This window comes from Ambystoma mexicanum, chromosome 13 (assembly GCF_040938575.1).
Source record: "Ambystoma mexicanum isolate Mex_15411 chromosome 13, UKY_AmexF1_1, whole genome shotgun sequence".
In the NCBI taxonomy this organism is placed as follows: domain Eukaryota; kingdom Metazoa; phylum Chordata; class Amphibia; order Caudata; family Ambystomatidae; genus Ambystoma; species Ambystoma mexicanum.
In genome coordinates this window covers 762,674,225-762,695,750 of record NC_090938.1, presented here as the reverse complement: position 1 = coordinate 762,695,750, position 21,526 = coordinate 762,674,225, and the positions used below count along the sequence as shown (strand labels likewise).

Sequence of the window (21,526 nt, the reverse complement as noted above, 5' to 3'; positions counted from 1 at the left end):
AGTTTGTCAGATTCCAAAAACCAAAAGAAATACAGTTACAAACACATTAACATACGAGTGTGGGAAAAAGGGTCTCTCTCTCCAGGTAAAAATGAAAAGGTTTTAGAGTCCAGCAAAAGAGCTGGGGGTCTCAAGGTAGAGAGGAATTAGCACATTTCTGAGAATTCTCCCCAACAAGAGTTATTAAGGAAAAATAACCCACCAGTAAAGCAGTAAGTTCTGGGGTTGATACGTCAGGAAGATTTATCATTACTATGAAAATCTTACCCAACACCCAATTGCACTGCATTGTAAGATGCTGTGTGCAATGTTAAAAAGTCAGAAAATGTATAAGTTTCCGAGTACTGATAATCTTAAGGACTGATGGGTTTCCCCATATAAAATGTGCAAAAGGGAAGTGAAGCTGAAGGTTAAACTTACCTTCAAAATGTCGGAGCAGGTTCATCACACAAAGCAAAGGGATCCATAGAAACTATGGAGGGAAAGTTGGCAAAAGGGAAATCTTGTAACAAGAACACATTAGATGTACAATTTCTCCCACACTACACTAACTTGGTCACAGAGTACCACTTTCCTGAAGAAAGATTTAAAGATTTCCCCCACCTCACTGTACATATCATTTAATGTGTGCATGATGTTGCTCAACCCCCACCACTCCCAGTATTACTTACAGGGGGGACAGAGGCTGCCCATGGCTCAGATTCGGACTCCTCCCTCTGGGGTCTCTCTGCATCCATGGCCACTGGCGTGGGCTGGGTCGACATGATTTCCTCAGCGGTCGTGGCAGCTGCTGGAGAGGCAGTTTCTCTCTTTCCAAAAGAAATGGGGGGGAGGGAGAAGTCATGGAAACAAGGGTGGGAAGAAGGCAATTAAAATATTACTGAAAAGAAATGGAGCACAATTTGGAGAAAAAACAAATGATAGATTGACACTATCCAGGTGTGGGGGGGAGAATCTGAGAGTGATACAAGCAAGAAAGATAGAAAAATGGGAGACATGGACCAAGAAATGGGGAGAAAAGCAGCCCTACATTTATTGACAATCGACAAGCAGGAGAAAGTTGCACTTACCTTTGCAAGCAAAGATACACTGCTGCACTATTCCCAAGCCTGAGCAAACGCGGGCTCACAAAATGATAAAACTGAACTGCTGTCGCTCATTGGCAAAGGAGTAAAGATATTCTACGCAACAGCATTGAGAATCTACTCCGATCTGTTCCGAAAGGATCAGTAACAGAAGACAGCTGGTAATCTAGGGTCTTACAGATCCCATTAGAGAAAAATGGTTCTGTAGACTTTTAAAAATACCTGTAGGCAGGGTCGGATTGGCCCCTCTGCCTTTCGGCCCGTGGCTGGGCTGAAATCATCCCTTGGGAGTGAGGGCCAGTTTCTGGCCACTCCTGGACCGGTTTGGAGAGGGGAAAAAAAAAAACCCACCTGCAATGTGCAATATGGATCTATACAAACAGATTGATACATATGGTGATCCATTCTTGTATGAAGTGTATATCATTAGTGAAATTAACCATATTTTCATAGTGTACTTAGAAACAATGCTATATTAATACCACTTCCTGTTTTGTCAAGGGGTGAAAGGTCGTGTTTCATCGCTTCCCAGGATGTCACTTTGGGGTGGGGTCAAATGACATCACTTCTGGTGATGTCAGAGGTCAAGGGTCTTGAGGGTTGGTATACTTTTTTGGGGTGTCCGGGCCCATTTCTTGTCCCAGTCCGACCCTGCTTGTAGTACCAAACTTCCCTACAAAATCTACTTGGCTTTCTGGTGTTGCCTAGGAACCTGTGTTCTCCACAGGTACTACTTCCACCTGGTTGTCTCGGAGGCAGCCTCTGAGTTTGAGCGTAACGTGTAGTACATTCTGAGGGGGTGCAGCTTGAGACCATTGCAAATGCAGTCAGCTGTGAAGCAGCTGGGAAAGGTGAAACCATGCTGCCTCACAAGCCCTGCAGCTGTAGGCGAAGTGAGCAGCAATTAGCTCCCAGTTAGCAATCAGCAATTAGGCTGCTTTGCCTAGTCAAGTGAGAGGCAGAAAGAGCGAAATTGGAGTTTAAGCGGGGGAGGGGGGTAGGTTAGCTTTGTTGTGAGTGCTTAGTCAGCGGGAAAGGCGGCGAGTGCAAGTTGCACCCTAAAACCCTGCTGGCAGCAGCACTTACCAGGGAAAACAGCTCTCCACTTCCCCTGGACCCGCCCTAAAAGTCTGCACGGGAACCGCCCCACCTTACTTCAAATATACTGAAGTGCGGAAGTACACTACAGACGCCTCAACTGAATAATTACAGACTCCACAAACCTTCAGTAAGACAAACATTACGTAGCATTGAAGGGAGTAGGCTGTATGAGCCCCATGAGGAAACGACTGGTAGTATGGTGTTAGGGAGAATTTTCATTTTAGTGCTTAATTACTCCCACCTTAGAGATCCCAGCTCTTTTGCTTGACTTTTATATTGTGTTTTGTTTATGGAGTCTGACAAATTCCATAGGCAATTATTTTTTTGTATGGTGACACACAGCGCCTTCAGTGCAGTCTCACTGAGAAATCCTTTAGATTTCTCATAAGGTTTAATTACCTTTTCTTGTGTGAACTACAGTTCAAGAATAGTAAAGTGAAATTGACATTACTTACGTATTCTCTTTGTAGGTCCAGCACACCCCATCTTATGTGGAGTGCTGGGGGGTTACTTAGTAGCCCCTTTTCCTACTTACTCATGTAACATTTTTTATGTTACCCTCAATACATTTAATGGTTGGTGGCAGTGGTTTAATTTTCCTACCATTGTGCTTTTCTACTGCAGGCTGAACCCTCAGCTGCAGCATAGTACCCATGGGTGACCATTTTGTCAAAATGGCCCTTGTCGTCCTTTTTCACCACTCTCTGCGAGGTCTTTCTTGGGTTTTATTCTGCGGGTTGAGACAGATTGGAGCCCTTTGTCTTGCCTTTGATGAGCTTCAGTCCTGAAGCCCGCCCACGGCTCCAGTGTGTCTGGAAGGACAGGATGTGAGGGAGGGTCCCGAAACTCCCCTGTCCTTGGTCTCTACGAAGGCCTCAATGCAACTAGCCCCGACTGGCTGGCTGTCCTTTTAGGACAGCCACCCCTCTGTGTGGTTGACAGCCTAGGCTGCGCACAAATGGAAGAAACCTACTTAAAAGTCGAGGGTTTTGGGAATACAGACAGTCGACCACTGGGATAAACACCCGATGAAGAAAACATGAATGAAGTTTGCTGCAACCTCCTGGACCTTTGAATTGTCAGGTGAAGCCCTGCTGCTGTGCTGAACTCCTTTTTCACCTTGACAGAGAAGCTCCAGACGGAACGACTTCTCCCCTTGGGTTAGCAGGACCAACTAACCCTGAGACAAACTCCACTGGATCACCATCCCTGACTTGATGTGCCTCTGTTGCTTCGGAAGCCCAATGCCAGGGATAGAGTGTCAGTAGTCGAGGGAAACATCTGAAGCGGTAACAAATCTGGCTAGAAGCTCCAGGAGTCTCCCAAGGACCCTCCAGGAGAAGGACGACCAGATCCAGAGTCCCCTCACCAGATTGCAGGACCCAAGGAGTGAAGGACGCTCAACCGGTATCCGAGATCTGGACGGTGCTGTTTGCCAAGCGCTGAAACCGTGAAGTGCCGCTGAACCGAAAAGAGCCCGTAGCTGCCAACGACCTCCCAAGCACTGGCCCAGGAGCCCTCCAGACGTCCTCCCCCTTGTCCCCACGACTGAGGCGCTGGAACAAGGGTCTGCACCGCTGTAGCAAGACAGAATCCAGCTGGACCACTCTTCTTCAAACTAGAGGTACTGTTTAGGCTTGGGGTACTTACCTTACTGCCTTTTAGCCGTGCTTTTCTCAGTTGGGAATTGCAGTGGTAAACCTTTTAGAGTCTATTCTAACTCCCTTCTCACAGGATTAAGTTAACAGCTTGTGACCCTACAAGTGATTTTTCTAAAGACTAACTTTGCGCAAGGCTGATCTAAGAAGTGCAGACTGTTCCAAATTACTTTGGCTGTCCTGGCACCCTGAAGACTCTTCTAGTCCATTGACTTCGATACTGTTTGTCCCTAATAGGTGGTAGCTTGTTGTAAACCGTTACTGCTGGGAAAGGCTCATCTAGATTTGATTGGAAGATTTAGTTGTCCTCACATATACTGAGAAACTGTCCAACCTTTTCTTTTCCTACCCGAACCTTTCTGCAACCTCAAAATCTAGTGCGATATATAAAGGCCATTACTGTCTGAAGTCACCTCAGGGTGTAGGAATTGTGTAAGAAGCATATCCAAAGATTATCCACTAACCTGCTCGGATTCTGAAAAGTAATTTTAAAGTATATTTACACTGTTACAAGGAATTACCTTTTTAAAGAATGCATATTTAGAAATTATGTTAAATAAATATTTATAACTGAAACCTTGAATGTAAGTGTTATTTGGTTACTTGTATTTACGAATTTCATTTGTACAGGTCTACAGCTCACATTTTCCCCTCCTGCGATAGTCCCGTTTGCTCAGTCACGCTACCAAAATGTGTAGTACAGACCTATACCAAAAGGAGGGTTCCCTAATAACAAGCAGATAAGGGTTGTGTAGTTTCACAGTGTGACCATCAATTCTTACCTAAAAATTGAAAAATGTTAAAAGCAGCGTAAATATGGATTAAGGAGCACTTGCATGTGGGCAGACGCTGTCAAATGTCCGTCATCCTAAATGGTAACACAAAGGGAGCTCCCAGGCCCCCAAAAGAGACACAGGAGCTCAATTGTGAGGCACAATCAAAAATAACTGTTTACCAATTGAAAACTGTCTTAACAATGGGAGCCAGCTCTGAGGTCACTATCTCTTCCCTCTAGCAGTGCAGCCAGTCAATTAGACAAGTTTTTTCCATGCATATTGATACAATTCATTGTTAAATGCATGTTTGGGACTGCAACGCAAGTACCTGTGGGGAGTGGATGAACAGCCAAATGCATCTGAATACTTGGATATTATTGGGACAATCGGTCCGCCAGTCCTGACCTACAGCAGCTGCTTTCAATCTCAGACAGTGAATCAGAGGAAACATGTGTCTCAGAGGATTCAATCTTTTCCAAAACGAATAGAGTCACTTCATCTGCAGTGACCTTAAATGTGATGGCAGCCAGTCTCGATGCTCTATTCTCCCTTTGCTCCAGAATAGCCAAAGAACAGAGTCCAAATCTATTCTAGCTAAGGTGATGCATGCAATACTTGGCCACAATACGGAGCATCTCTGTTCATGAGCAAAGCTTTGTTAACACCCCTCCGGACATAATTGAGATTGCTACACAAGAACCTGGATTAACTGCAAACAGGGAGCATATTAATCAGCAACACTTGTGCCACAGCTATTCAAACTCTCTGATTCAAGCTCCTATGCATGGCCTCTTGGAATTGCCCTCAAAAGCAGAGGTTGTTATTCAATCGCCTATGCCCTTACAAAAAGGGAAAAGACGACCCAGGCACCTTGCGGCCAGGAAAATATGACTTGAAACCAGACCGAAAAAGGCCCATTTTAGAGGCACCTGAAAATGTGACATTGGTGGAAAAATCAATGTAGTATAACAGTGAACACTGGAAAAATCACATATCAGTAGAAAACAGGAAGATCGGACAGTGAGGCAGGTACATTTGTGAGGACCTATTGACAAATGGCTGTGGATCCTCCTTAGGCCTCTGGGCATAAGATTGCCACATCTACAGTGCAACCTTCTACATCGAATGCTCAGGCAGCTATTGATCACTGCCTGCATTCAACAGATCCGCCTGAGGTTGATGGTTCTCGCCTACATACCGTATTTCAGCCATTCACCAAACCTAGCACAGCTAGTTCTGAATACTAATCTTATGGTCAAGATTTGGATTTTATTTATTTGTATTTGGTTATTTATATAGCTCTCTTTCCCCACTTGTGTGGCCTCAATGCGCTTTCTAGGTTGGAACGCCCTAAGTGACCGTAGTCAATGTGCTGGAAAATTCTAAAGGGTTTAGATTAGGAGATGCACATGTGCATTTTGCCGGTCTAGGACTTGAGTGGCTGGCTTGGCTTGACTAAGCGGCCCAAAACGAGGTCAGGCACGTGGGTGGGCGCTGTTGGTGGTTTGCAATATATTGCTATTGTTCGGAGAGTTGATGTGTGACCAGCTGTACTGAATTTCTTTCGTAGGTAATCGCTGTGTGTTTGTGGCAGAGGTGTTGAGGTATGTAAGGGGTTTCAGTCTGGGTGGCTATGTGTGATGCTAGACCGGAAAGCATATAGTTCAAACACATTGCAATAATAATGAAGGCACACACAAAGAGTCTCTGGGTACTATACATCTTGGCAAGTGGGTTAAAATTGAGGAGATTGACACCTTTTATGAGAGTCCCTTTTTGAATCATGTCCAGTTATTAAAATTATAATATGCAATACCAAAGTTAAGCGTAATCTGCACAGCAGACACCTTGCGTGTAGAACTAGCCAAAGCTGAGAGTCCTAGTAATTGGGTACTTGTAGAATTCACAAGTCCTGAGGTAGCAGCACCTCTGGGTACATGTGTAATGGAACTAAAAACCATAGGTTTTCAATTGAGAGTGCAGAAAGAAAGTTCTAAATCTCTCTATCAGCAGACATTCCAATTATTCTAATGGTGGCACCACACATCGTCTGGCCACAGAAAGAGCTAACTTAAAGTCTTCGATAACAGTAGGAGAAGTATGCGAGGAGGCAAAAGGAAGTTAAAAAGATTGGGTACCCGACACTTTGAAGGGGAATATAAATGTACGTTTGCAAACCAAAACGCACAGCCAATGACTATGCTGAAATTTCTCAATTTGTGATATTTTTCTATTATTACAGGAAACATACATGCATTAAGTCTTTTAAATAGATGGCTTTTCATGTTTTATGTCTCACTGCCGGGAAAGAATTGGTGCAGTCCAACTGGTGTGGGACTACACAAGACTTAACTCTTGGTATTAGATAACCCACCTTTTAGTATATGCCCGTACTACATAAGTTGGTAGTGTGATTGAGAAACCAGGCTTATCTTAAGAGCAGTAATGTGAGCTGTAGAGCTGTACAATAAAATCAGTAAATACAGGTATCCAAGTAAACACTTGGACACTTAAAGTTATAGTATGGAATACATTACTCACCATAATCCTATTTCTGATGCTTGTATCTGCTTAGATTCATGTGCTGTGCATAGGCCGACATCTAGTGGAAGCTGCAGAGTATTACAGTTTTCGAATCTCGAAAAGGGATGTCGACGGGGCGTGCCAGTAACACTATCCCTAGTGTGACGTCCACTGTACCCATGATCCCTCACGCATTGGGATTCCTCAGATTGCTATTTTTCTGACATGTGTAGCGTGAGTACAGTTGTATCCAAGCAGACCCGTATCAGACAAGCTCATAAGCTTCCATGCGCCTTTTCCCAGAGGGGAGGAAGGGTGGGTCAGATGTGAATCTAGGCAGACACAAGCATCAGAAATACAATTACGGTGAGTAATGTATCCCTTCTGAGGCTTGTGGAATCTGCTTAGATCACATGCTGTGCATAGATTAGCGAGCAGTGGAAGAAGGTGGGATATGAAAAGGATCATGAGCGAATAAATGTCTTAGAACCGCTTGTCCCACTTGTGCATCTGTGTGGAATGAGTGTCAATGCAGTAGTGCCGAGTGAAAGTATGTATAGAGCTCCATGTAGCTGCTTTGCAAATACTGTCTAAGGGGATATTTGCAATGAAAGCCAGAGTGGCTCCAGTACCTCTTGTGGAGTGGGCCCTGGGCATAAAAAGGCAGTGTTCTATTTGAAAGGGAATAGCACAGTTGGATACATCTGGCTATCCACCTAGAGATGGCATTCTTAAAGATGTGGTCACCTTCCTGCCTGGCGCTATGGAGACAAACAGTTGATCTGTTTTTCTTAGCGGTCTGGTCCTGTTTACGTAGTAGAGGACCGCTCTCCTCACATCTAATGTGTGGAGTTTTACCTGAGCTGAGCTATTGGGTTCCTGGAAGAGAGCCAGTAGCTCGATTGACCGGTTTACATGGAATTTGGAGATGAATTTAGGTGAGAACCTAAGGTGAGCACGTAAAACCAGCTTGTCTTTGTGTACAACAAAGAAAGGATCCTGCACTGACAATGCTTGGATTTCACTAACTGGAAGTGATAGCCACTAAGAAGGCAGTTTTAGAAACAGGGGTTTCAGACTAGACTTGTGCATATGCTCGAAAGGGGGTCCCATGAGCTTAGCGAGTACCACATTGAGGTCCTAACCTGGCGGCGCGTTAGAAGAACAAGTTACTTTCTTACCTGGTAACGTTCTGTCGATGGGATGGTCTGACGACGTATTCCATATCTATGACAGTTAATGTCCACAGCTGTGCTGCTTCGGAAAATCTTTGGCGTCTGCGCCCTGCGATGACGTCGATGCGCCGTCCCTGAGGACCTCAACCGATGGCCGACGTCACCCGAAGTGATAAGTAGGACGCACAACGCCCATAGCCTCAGTTATAGTTTTTTCCCAGAACGTGTGCCACCAGTTTTCTGCCAGTCAGACACACAAGGCCTTGCGGAACACAAGCTGCAATCGCAAAAGAAATTCTGCAGCGGGGCAGGCAGGGAGGGAGCGATATGGAATACGTCGTCGGACCATCCCATCGAAAGAACGTTACCAGGTAAGAAAGTAACTTGTTCTTCAAGGGGATTGGGTCCTCCGACGTATTCCATATCTATGACAGACTCCCAAAGCAGTACTAAGCAAGGAGGTGGGAAAGAATTTAGAATACAAATTTAGCATGCCCAATCAAATTGTGGAATAGAAAACTGCCTTGCCAAAGGCCAGATCTTGCCCTCTGATGGAATCGAGGGAGTAGTGACGTACAAAAGTATGTACTGAAGCCCAGGTGGCTGTAGGAACTCCCCTCTGCAGGGCATTAGACGCAGCCACTCCCCTGGTAGAAAGGGCCCGCAAGCCAGCCGGAGAATCCTTACCCGCCAAGCGGTAACACTCGAGATAGCTAAAATAATCCAACGAGACAAAGTCTGTTTCGACACAGCTTGTCCCAAACGCTTGAGTTGAACGTCCACTCTGACCCGGGACATGCGCGAAATATAAAAGCTCAACGCTCTCCTAGGAGCCTCTCCTCTTCCTTACCAGGATGTGGAGGAGGATAGAACGCCGGAAGAACAACCTTCTGGCTCAAATGAAATTCCGAAACCACCTTCGGAAGAAAAGGACGAACTCTAAGGACAACCCTGTCCTTATGAAACACAGTGAAGGGTGGCTTAACTGAAAGTGCCTGTAACTCACTCACTCTCTGCGAGCTGAAGTAACCGCAACCAAAAACACAGTTTTCAGAGTTAACAGCCTCAAAGGGCAAGAATGTAAAGGCTCAAACGGAGCACCCATAAGAAACTTAAGAACAAGGTTCAAATCCCAACCTGGCAACAGAAAAGGTGACGGAGGGAACACATTAGTGAGCCCTTTCAAAAACTGCGAAATTAAAGGAATTTTAAAATAGGAACACTCTTCAGACGAGCGCTTACATATGGACTGCGCTGCCAGGTAACCTTTAATGGTCCCAACTTGCAAGCCCCTGTGGGCCAAAGAAAGCAAAAAAGACAGAACCATGGAATGTCACATTCAAAAGGATCCACATTCTGAACCCTGCACCAGTCGCAGAACTTTCTCCAACGGCAACGGTACAGAGACTTAGTTGCCGGCCGCCTGGCTGAGAGCAACACCTCGATCACGTCTTCAGGGAGGTCCCAATCCTTATACCTCAACCTTTCAGAAGCCAAGCGTGAAGATTGAGGGATCTGACCTCTGGATGGAGAACCTGACCCCCCCCTTCCGTGAGAGCAGATCATCTCGGTAGGGAAGACGACGTGGAGGGCAGATGGACAAGTCTAGAAGGTCCGGGTACCACGTCCTCCGGGCCCACGCCGGAACAATGAGGATCATCTGGGAACCGAACCTCTAACCTCCGCAGGACTTGTGGGATGACGGGAACTGGAGGAAACACGTACAGCAGTGGGAATGACCACTCCACCACGAACGCGTCTCCTAAGGCTCCTTTTGGAGGAAATTCCCGCAAGCAAAACCTTTCGCACTTCCGGTTGACACTGGAGGCGAAGAGATCCACTTGAGGGGTCCCCCAAAGGGCGAAGATCTCCAGGAGAATCTCCTGAGCCAGCTCCCACTCCTGAGAGATCGAGCTCTGCCTGCTCAGAGCGTCCGCCGTCTCGTTGTCGTCTCCGGCCTGATGAACATCCGAGATCGAAACTTCCTGCTGGATGGCCCAGAATTCGAGCTGCATTGCCTCCCTGCACAGCGGAAGTGACCCTGCCCCCCCTTTTTGTTGAGGTAGTGCATGGCCACCGTGTTGTCCGTTACAATCAGGACACTCTTTCTGCACACAGTTGGCAGAAAAGCCTTCAGGGCTAGCCCGGCGGCCCTCAGCTCCAACAGATTGATATGGAGTCTGGACTCCGACGGAGACCAACTACCTATGACTGTCAACTCGTTGGCATGAGCTCCCCATCCCGTGAGGGATGCGTCCGTCACGATCGTCACCTCCAGCCAGGGCAGCCAAAATGGGGCCCCCTTCATCAGATTGCCCTCGACGGCCCACCACAGAAGGTCCTGGGCCACCGAGGGCGGCACCTGAACAGGGTCCGACAGCCTGCCGGAGGACTGAGACCACTGGAGCTTGAGTGCCCACTGCAAAGATCTCATCCGCAGACGGGCCTCTGGCACCAGAAGAATGCAGGATGCCATGAGGCCGAGCAGTCTCAAGAACTCGGACGCTGGGAGATCCTGGGCAAAATGAAACTTGTGCACCATCTGCTGAATGTGAAGAGCCCTCACCTGAGGAGGAAAACACTGCCCCAGGGACGTGTCGAGCACTGCTCCGATGTACTGTAGCCGCTGGGTTGGTGTCAAATGGGACTTCTTTAAATTGAGGGAGAAGCCCAGCCTGTGAAGGGAGTGGCAGGTGACGGACAGATGATCCAGGACTTGCTCGGGAGAGCTCCCCCTGATCAACCAATCGTCCAGGTAGGGGTAGACGTGAATTCCCCCCCTTTCCTGAGATGCGCTACCACCACCACCACCACCACCATGAGCTTGGTGAAAACCCTTGGGGCAGAGGTCTATCCGAACGGCAGGACCCGAAACTGAAAGTGCGAGTCACCAACCGCGAACCTCAGGTACTTCTTGTGCTTGGGATGGATCGGCACATGGAAGTAAGCATCCTTGAGGTCGAGAGACACCAACCAGTTCTGAAGTTGAAGGGCCTGGAGGACTTGAGAAAGAGCCACCATCTTGAACTTGTCCTTCCTGAGGAGTTTGTTCAAACCGCGCAAGTCCATGATGGGTCTCAATCCCCCGTCTTTCTTCGATATAAAAAAACAAGGGGAATACCATCCCTTGTTCCTCTCCGCTACATGCGCCAGTTCTATGGCGCCTTTCTCCAGCAGGGCTGGAATTTCCGGCGCAAGGAGCAGATCCGGACTCTTCAAAGAGGCTCCCTGGTGGATTGTCGTGAGGCCTCTACCGAAAAGGAAGACAGTAGCCGTGGGTTATGATCTCCAGAACCCACACATCCGAAGTAATGGCTTGCCACTCTACAAGATGCTGCGCCAGCCTTCCCCCAACCGGCGAACCATGGGACCTGGCCTCATGACTGAGTGGCTGCGGCGTTGCCCGAGGGCAAAGAGGCAACTGCCGGAGCGGCCTTGGCACCTCGAGTACCTTTATTTTCACCTCTGGCACTCTTACGAAGGCCTCTGACTGCTAGCTCCCCTCGCTTTACTGAAGGACGAGTAATAGCGAAAGGAAACTCCCCTCCATTGCTGTCCCCTAGGACGAAAAGGCGGAGGTTGTCGAACTGCAGCGCCCAACTACTTTGCTGCAGCTTTGGAGGTCTGCAACCTCGCAAGGCTATCGTCAGCCTTGCTGCCAAAAAGAGGTTCACCGTCAAAGGGCATGTTGAGGAGCCGGGACTGCACATCAGAAGCGAACCCAGACTTCCGCAACCACGCAAACCTGCGTAGTATGGTGCTCGCCGCCATGGACCGGCTGACACAATCTGCCATGTCCAAACCCGACTGAACGGCCTCACACATGGCATCCTTGCCATCCTGAACCATAGCAAGGAAACCGTCCCCTTCGGGAATATGTTCAGCTGCTAATGCAACACAGTTCCACAGAGTATGTGTGAAACGAGACAAGTAACATATGAAGTTGGATGCCTGAAGCGCGATACCCCCTGAAGAAAACACTCTTTGCCCAGCCATCAAAATGTTTGTGTCCCTACCCGTAGGGATGGTAGGGTACGACGCCTGCTTTGCCGGGGCCGTAGCCGCCTGCACCACCAAACTCTCCAGAGTGGGGTGCATGGACAAGCAGCAGGGGTCGCTACTGGCTGGACGGTATTTTCGTGACAGACTTGCCCACTGCCGGGAGACTCTCCGGAGCAGTACAAGCCGCTGCCACCCTTGTCTGCAGAGTCATATGAAACGGCAGTACCGGGTCAGTGGGGGGACCAAGATCAAGGATGTCCGTGAGATTATCCTGAACAAACTCCCCTGGTGGAGCCGACCATCCCAAGTACTCGGTGACCCGAGACATAAGGCGCCGGTACGAAGAATCGGCATGCGTGCTAGGCTCCGGCCTACAAAACTAGGTGTCCTGTCCACTGGCATCATGCAGTGACTGCCTCAGGTCATCAAACTGGCTATGGCCCGAGAGAAGCTCATCTGGCACCGTAACCGGAACCAAGCCATCATCAGAGTCTTCATCACCTTCTGAAATGTACTCCAGGCGATGAGAGGAAGACACCTGGGGACCAAAGCTATGCCTGACCTTAGCCAGAGCCTTTCTAGGGGCAAACCCCGTACCACGGGGCCCCTCCGACACCACCGCCCCGAAAGGCGTTGAGGGCGCTGAACGAGTCGGCACCGGCGTCAAGAGAATCAGCGTCGACGTCAGCCGCAGCGCCGCCAGCATCGACGGCGTCGACACAGGCCTCGAAGCCGGAGTTCCGAGCGTGTCTCGACGACCTAGCCGCCGACAGCGTCGACGACCCCCTCGGAGGCGGAGCCTCGAGAGAGATAGTCGGCGTCCTCAGTGCCACAGGCGTCGACATCTTCCTCGAAGATGGCACAGGATCACACGGTCTCGAGCGCGTCGAGGACCGCGACCTGGAACGTGTATGGCGAGAACGGCTACCCTTGTCCGAGCGGGACCTCTCCCGTGAGCCGTGCCGACCATCCGAGCCCGATGGCGTACGAGCGGTGTCTCTCGACCGGTGCCGACCGACCCCACTCGGAGGCGCGGACGGGCCGGTGCCCTGCGATTCCAGAATCGCTAGCATCTGCATCCCAAAGGAAGCCCATTCCTCTGGTGTCGCTTGCATGGAGGGATAAGCGACCCGCCGACGGGCGGTGTCCTCGGAAGAGGACGGGGAAGGCGACCTATACCAGCGCTTCCGGGAATGCCTCGAAGAGGCGGAGGAGTGGCGAGACCGACTCCTGGAAGGAGACCCACTGGACTTTCGACGATGCGGAGAGTCGCCCCTCGAGTCATCCATTGAAAGCCCCGCAGACCTCGACTTCTGGGGCTTAGACACCCGGCCTACCGACAGCTTCTTCTTGCGTTCCTGCAAGGCCTTTGCCGTGAGCGACTGGCAGTCGACACAGTCGTCCGTATCGTGGGCCTTCCCGAGGCACCAGAGGCAAGCGTCGTGCGAGTCCATGACCGACATCTTGGACCCACAGCCCCGCATTTCTTGAAGCCCGGACGCGGGGTTGAAGACGAAGAAGACATCGCCGCGAACAGGTCTTCACAACAAACCGAACATGTTCAACGAACCGAGAATTGAAAACAGCAAACTCCGAGTGGAGGCGTACCGAGATTCACGAAGCGAACACGTTCGCGGAAAAAACGGAACTGAGACTATGGGCGTCGTGCGTCCTACTTATCTCATCGGGTGACGTCGGCCGTCTGAGGAGGTCCTCTGGGACGGCGCATCGACGCAGGACTTAGACGCCAAAGATTTTCCGAAGCAGCACAGCTGTGGACATTACCTGTCATAGATATGGAATACGTCGGAGGACCCAATCCCCTCGAAATTGGAGGGTGGAGTCCCTTTACTCCTTCCATAAATGCCTTGATCACCAGTACTTTTCACCATGAAACCTTATTATGAGAGGTAGTGTAGGCTGATAAAGCCGCCAGGTGGACTTTCAGGGAGTTAAATACTAACCCTGCATCTAGCAAATGGAGCATATAAGTTAGAATGTGGGATGGAGTACATTCTATGGGGTTGATCTTTCTAGCCTGGCACCAAATTACAAATCTTCTCCATTTGTCAAAGTAACAGTGTCCATTGTTTGGTTTTATTGCTTCTTTCAAGCTGTCCATGCATCTCTGTGGCAGGTTGAGATGTCCGAACTCTGACTTCAGGAGCCATGCTGCCAAGTTCATTGAGTGCGGCTGTGGGTGCACTGTTAGACCCTCGTGCTGGGTGAGTAGGTTGTACTGCCACAGGAGTTTAATGGGATTGCACATCGCCAGTTTGCGCAGATGTGGATACCACGGTTGTCTTGCCCACATAGGAGCAACTAGGATTAACGTCATCAGTTCCTTGTGTATCTTGTTCACCACTTTCCTCATGAGAGGTGTTGGGGGGGGAAAAGCGTAAGCAAATTTCCCTGACCAGTTCATCAATAGGGTGTTCCCCTTGGAGCCTGGGCCTGGCTGGGGGGACCTGGATGCGAAGTCTGGGCATTGACTGTTTGCTTGTGGCGAACAAATCTATAGTTGGGAAACCCCATTGAGAGAAGAGGTGTTCTACAACCTCTTCGTGTAGACGCCACTCGTATTCATCTGGTAGGGGATCTATGCTCAATGAGTCTGCTAGAGAGTGGAGTTCCCCTGGAACATGTTGTGATGACATGAACAGCTTTCGTTTGAGTGCCCATTTCCAAATTTGTTGTGCAAGTCTGGACAGATTTGGCGAATGTGTACCCCCCCTGTTTGTTGATATAAAACATTGCTGTGGTGCTGACTGTTAGGATCTGCACCAATAGGATTGTTAAATGGGGTTTGAATGCCTGAAGGGCTTTGAATACTGCCAGACGTTCCAGCAGATGGATGTGGTTCTGAGCTACAGTGCGAGACCACACACCCTGAGCTGTGTGGTGAAGGTAGTGAGCCCTCCCCACCCCCCCAAACTGCCAGTGAGGCGTCTGTTGTGACAATCGCCTGTACCTCTGGATCATAGAAAGGTTTTCCTTTCATTAGATTTTCTCTTGTCCACCAGCAAAGATTTTGTACAAGTGTTGGCCAAACGACCACTAGATCGTCTCACTGACCACTTCCCCGAGACCATTGTTTCGCCAACCACTCCTGCATGGGTCGCATGCACAGGCACTCGTGAGGAACCAGGTAAATGCAAGATGCCATCATGCCTATTAAACGCAGAGCTTTGCGCACCCTTATCTGGCGGCCGGCCGGCCTGATAATGTGGTATTTGCAGTAACAAATGTTTTATTTTTTCCTCTGATGGAAAGACCAAATCCTCTTCTCTGTTCAAGACAGCTCCTAGGAACTGTTTTGAAGTGCTTGGCACTAGACTTGACTTTTTGTCATTGATTGAGAAGCCCAATTGGAAGGGGAGGTTGATAGTTCTCTGAATGTTTTGTCTGCAAAAAAGGGGAGATCCCCCTGTAATGAACCAGTCGTCCAGGTAAGGGTACACTGGGATTGCCTCCCTGCGCAGGTGCGCTGCCACCACCGCCAGTACCTTTGTGAATACCCTTGGAGCCGAGGTTATTCCAACGGGCAGCACCTTGAATAGGTAGTTCTGGTTCGCTAGCTTGAAGTGCAAGAATCTTCTGTGCGCTGGGAACATTGAAATATGAAAATAGGCATCTTTCATATCCAGTGGTGCCATGTAATACTACCCCCACCTTTTTAGTAGTATCATGACCTGTATCATGTGTGTATGAACCCATGTAAGGGTAAATGTATGTTGTGGGTAGATCCAAAAAGTCTGTGGCCATCAGCACGGGATTGTTTGCATAGGTGACGTCATCGCGTGTGCATGCCGCCACCGGTAAGCAAAACGAAATATTGGAGAGAATAATGTGCCGTTAGCAGCACCAGTATCAAGAAGTGACTAGAGAGTGTCAGTGTGGATGCGTGGAGAGTCATTGCAAATAAAGGGGTTTGTGTTCAGGTAGATGCTTCTAAGGGAGGCATGGGAGCAAGGGACGTCTGGAGGAGCAACAGGATATCCTGCTGGTCTCCTGCCTCCGGACTGCCATGCTTTACTTTTCCAGGTATGATACACCACTATGGGGAACTTTTGTACCTGCCTATTACCCTCCACATTACTTGCTTGACCCTTACTTCCTTTTTCTTTGGTTTTTCTACTTTTAGTGGTGGAAGCCTTGCAGTACCACATGACCCGCTTCTGATCCAGGGTCTCAAAATTCCCCTTCTGATGGGTTCTCCCATTTAGACGAGAATCTTCGCATGTAAGTGAACCTTTATTGGTTACCCTTTGTTTTCAGTCCTTTAAACCATCCTCTGACTGATTAGAACATTATCATACCCCTTTCTTTGCAGATAAAGGGTCACCTGCATCCATGAATGACTGGGTTCCTGTCCCAGACTTCCATATGTTCTAGTTTAGAACTTTTTACAGAAAATACACAAGGTTAGATTTCTCTCTTTTCTTTCATCTATCTTTTATATATTTTTTTATATATTGTTAGGTTTAACCAGTATTTTTTGGTCTTTAGATCAGACCGTCAATTAGGTAATTTTTTCTTACTTAACAATGAACATCAGCGTCCTAACTCTAATGTTATAGGAATGAATATATATTAGCTTTTCTTTTGTACCCAGCTAATCTCAGACATGTCTAAACGCCCTAGAGATTGAATTAAGGAATAAGTGCGCACAACCTTTCTCTGTGTTGAGTTTTTATTATAATTGTTTTTTTTGTTTCCATGTGCATTTACACAACACTTTAATATAAATATTATGTATATTTCTTCCCAGAATTATTGTTCTTGCCCCTGATGAAGTGTCTGTTTCACTCAAAACGAGTAGGGCCTATCACAGCTCCATCACCAAGAATAAAATATGAATACTGGTTCTTGTGACCGTAAATCACTGGATGTTGTCTTTCTTTGAGAATTTGTTACTTGCAAACTAATACGACTTTTATTAAGATTCTAATCCATAAAGATATTTTACCGACTTTATTAGAAACCTTGGTCTGGTTTTCCGATTACAATGCCCACGGTTTAAATGATCGCAACCCATCTGTTATATCACGGCTGTACAATACCCCCACCAGCGTGCCCACACATATAACCACCCGCACAATAGAGCATACACTACCCGATAGAATAAAGAAAGAGAATGAAGAGATGTCAGTGAGATACACAGCATTATACGGTGATTGGGAAAAGGGGGGCAGAGGAAAGAAAGGGGAGTCTAGACTGTTCCACGCCCAAGAAGCTGGGAGATATCTTACAAATAGGAGGAAAAGGGAGGTGGGAAGAAGAAAGTACGACGAGTATTACGGGTTGGGGCTGGACAAGATGGAAGACCCACGACACCCCCACCAGACAAATAAATGGTATGCAGACATGAGTGCAACTGCAAAGCAAACAACAAATGAGAGTTGCTATGTCTGCTCCCTTATTCCCCATGCTTCAGGTACACCCAAAGTATTGCTACCAAAAGAGTTGCCTATTGTGGATGCCCAATGTCTCCTCCATCTCACGTTGTGCAGAATTAAGAACACCTTCCAAGCACACGAGGTAACTTTTAAAAATGCTGCAGAATGACAAGACCTGCTACCCGAAAGCGGAAGGAGTGATATGTTTGGAAGAACCATTTTTTATAATGCAAGAGAAATTTTCAGAAAATAAGTGGAAAGATGGAGATAATGTGCAAAGCTGAAGCGCTGCGAGGTGTGGCACCAGAGAAGCTGCAGTGGATAGAAAAAACATGTACACCAGTATGGAAAGAGCACATCTCAAAATTGACATGGGTGACTGCCATTGAAAAGCCATTCAAACTACAGAAAGAAATAGACTATGAACTATGTTTCAAGGGAGACGGGAAAACTATCATGGGGGTAAACAAAAACTGCAACAAGACCCTCACAATCCCGGATATGAGAAATGGGACAGCGGCTCTCATGGACACTTATTGGGTATGTGGAAACCAGGCATACCTGAACCTCCCACAATCCTGGAGCGGCAGCTGCTCATTGGCCACCCTACATTCTGCACTAATGGTGATACCGGAGAGCCACATTGATGGGAGCAAGAAACTGCGAGAGACCCCTGAGAAGAATGAGGCCCAACCAACTGCAGAATCACAATTATATGTCCTGTCTTCCGGCAAGAAGGGGGAGATGCTGTCTCGGAACAGACGATCGTCGAACTACATATCAAAAGCCTCTTCAGAACTACTGGCACAGATCCCAGACAGATATCGATTATTCATCTCTGCAGAGACTTTCTTTGCCTCACTCATCCCCAGCATCCAGGCACGGGCAAATGCAAAATGGCTTCAAATCACACGCTGGGAGCCAATCCAGCTGGCAAATGACACTGAAGAAGGATTTAACGTAATAAAAGTGGAACTGCGAGCACTGCGGCTAATGACCATGCAAAATAGGTATGTCTTAGACCTGTTAACAGCGATGGATGGAGGTGTTTGCCGAAAAATTGGAAGTGCCTGCTGCACTTTCGTACCTTCCGTAGATGCAGATAATGGTACCTTATCCCACGTGATCGAAACCGTACATAACCTAGGAGAAAGAATGAAAATGGAAGGTGGAGCAGAAGCAAGCACATGGTTCGACAACCTCTTCTCCTGGGTCCCGTTATGGCTGGGAATGACTATTAAATTACTGATGCCGGCAGTGGTGTTCCTCCTTTTTATTTTTTGTGTGTGCCAGGTGGGTCTTCGATGTTGTGCAAACGCAGTACCTAATAGCGCAATGATGATGGTGACAATGGGCAACGCTCGCGGTACAATACAAAATATGCAAGAGGTATATATATATATATATATATCCTGCACACCAGACGAGTATGCTAGAAGGGGAGAAAACCTGAGGGGGATATGCAGGGCATGGATGCCCATAAAAGGCACCCCTGCATGGGATGAGGCAGTAGCTGAAGAAGAGGAACGCCAGAGGTTGAGGCAGTTACAGTATTCGTTACTTAATTAACGAAAGGGAGGCAATGTATGGGAGGATTGGTCCGAGAGACCCCCCTCCCCTGCATCCCCTCCTCCTTGTGAAGTCCATGGCTCGTCGGGGGTCCCCCCCCCCGCCACCAGGGCCCAGGTGGCGGGTGAACCACTGGCTGAAACATTGACCAAACGTGCTGTATTAAGCTAGGCCCTGGAAACCATTTTTGTGAAACCAGAATGACATGAGCCCTTGTGCGCCGCAGCGCGGCCCCCACCCATGGAGAGTTCTCACTTGTCCCTGCGGCCGCAGCTCCCTGGCAGATCCACTGAGAGCCTGTTCCCACGAACAGGCGGACATGAGCTAGTGCTAGAAACAAACACTAACATTCACCTTCCGCAGTGTATCACTGTCCGCAGTATGACCCGGCCAGCAGGGCCGGGGTGGAACAGAACTGTAAAATGGTCCCCCCGGCAAAAGTAGAGACCCCAAATACCAATATGCAAACTGCCTGTGATAAAACCCTTCTCTCCATGACCTTTCGATAAGACATTTGACCTCCATGAAGATGGCAGAATGTGTGTTCATATGGCATTCTGGTTGAAATACCCACATCCCCGTAGCTATGCAAAAATGGTAGAAGTGTCCTGGGGTTTTATGTTATATGTTTCTCCGAGAAGAATGTACTCCAAGGCCCTATGCCATAACTGAACTAATGCTGCTAGAGTGCAAAGGAAGACAAGTGCAACCGCATTGGGAGCTCATGTAAGTTGTGTAAGAAAATGCATAGAATGTATTCGAATGTCCAAGCTCTCCATGTGTCACTGCCATCAGTCTCATTGGCTAGTTGTTCCTACGTGCTCCACCAACCTTAATACTACCTCGCTTATCGTGCATGCATAGAGTGAAACAAAATGTCGTGGTTGTTAAAATACTTAACATATAGTTATCAAGTGCAAAATGGGTATAGGTAACACATTTGAAATGGCCATATAAAGGCACTAACAATGTAGAAACATAAGCTTTGAAAAGACTCAATGAGTATTGTACATTATATGAATGTTTATGCCTTTTTATATAATCTGCAACTCACGAGGAAAATTCCATTGTGGGCATATCCAAGGCCATTCCCCCTCCCTCCCCATTGAAGCCTGCCAGACGAAAAGCAGAGGCCTGTGCTGCTCTGCCTCACCTCCCCCAATTCGGCTGGAGCCGCTTCAAGCATTCATGTTACCCCGCAGCTCCCATGGCCACAACCAGCCACCTGAATTATTTACAACCCAGCAGTAAACCCCAGCCATACACGCAGGCCAAAAGGTGCCCTTTCCTAGGCTCCACGACCCACCAGCTCACCCCAGGTTAATGGCCCCTGTAAAATTAGGACACCCAATATTATAGCAACACGGTAGGAACCCATTCATAATGACTTCTAACGAGACACGAAAACCTGACCAGCTCACCCCTCGCCCTGAGACCCAACCTCGTGACCTATGATACCCGGCTAACAGGATGATGGTAACCATGTATTGATATATCACCAAAGGACCCCACTCTAGGTGCATTCCTCCTGTGTTGCAATAACCTGTAGAATAACCTATTGTAGGATTTACGGGGGAAGATAATACTGCGGTATTGAATGAATGCAGTGTGTGTGGCCTTAGGGCAGAAAGCCAGGGAAGACTTTCATCAATGTCACTGGCCACGCCTGGCACAACAGCACCGCCCGGATGAGCCCAGCTGACCTGCCCGGCCCACGTTGGCAACCAGCGACGTCCACCAACCACGGCGAATCACATCACAGCTGCACCTATAGTTAATCATCGCCACCCAATCCCCATGAACATGTGCCCCCTATAGTGTGTAGGTTCTTGTGACGTATTTTGTAAATATATACGCCTGTCTTTGCTGTCAGAGAGAGCGCTCTCAGAGTTTGCAGAGTCCTTTGCATGCCCTATTTACTTAGATAAACTCCCATTAAGCTCACCCGCACTTTGACTTAGCCTTATTCCCATCTTGGGAGTGTCCATTATTGTCTCTCATTGCGGGGAGGATCGTGCTGCGGGGAGGATCGTGCTAAGGGGACGCTCTGCTTCACAGTGTTCCCTAAGGGAACTGCACATGATTCTGCCTAATAGAGTCCATCAGGACTACTCCCGGTAATAGAACCTTGTGGCCCTCCGGTCAGTCACTGGTAGAATCTAGCGACCCTTCGGAATGAAGGCCGGTAGCTGTAGTAGCAGCCTCGGTACCTGAACTGGTACAAGAACCTGGAGGATC

At 48.2% G+C, this 21,526-nt stretch overlaps 1 protein-coding gene across 7 annotated transcripts in view; it reads right to left on the bottom strand.

The window, feature by feature from the left end:
- Positions 1-21,526, bottom strand: part of BAG6 (BAG cochaperone 6) — a 1,121,496-nt gene that overhangs the window by 78,984 nt on the left and 1,020,986 nt on the right. For all 7 annotated transcript variants that reach the window (XM_069635087.1, XM_069635085.1, XM_069635088.1 and 4 more), the window contains one exon: positions 672-809. In XM_069635087.1, coding sequence (XP_069491188.1) covers positions 672-809 — 138 coding nt within the window. The remainder of the gene's footprint in view (positions 1-671; positions 810-21,526) is intronic.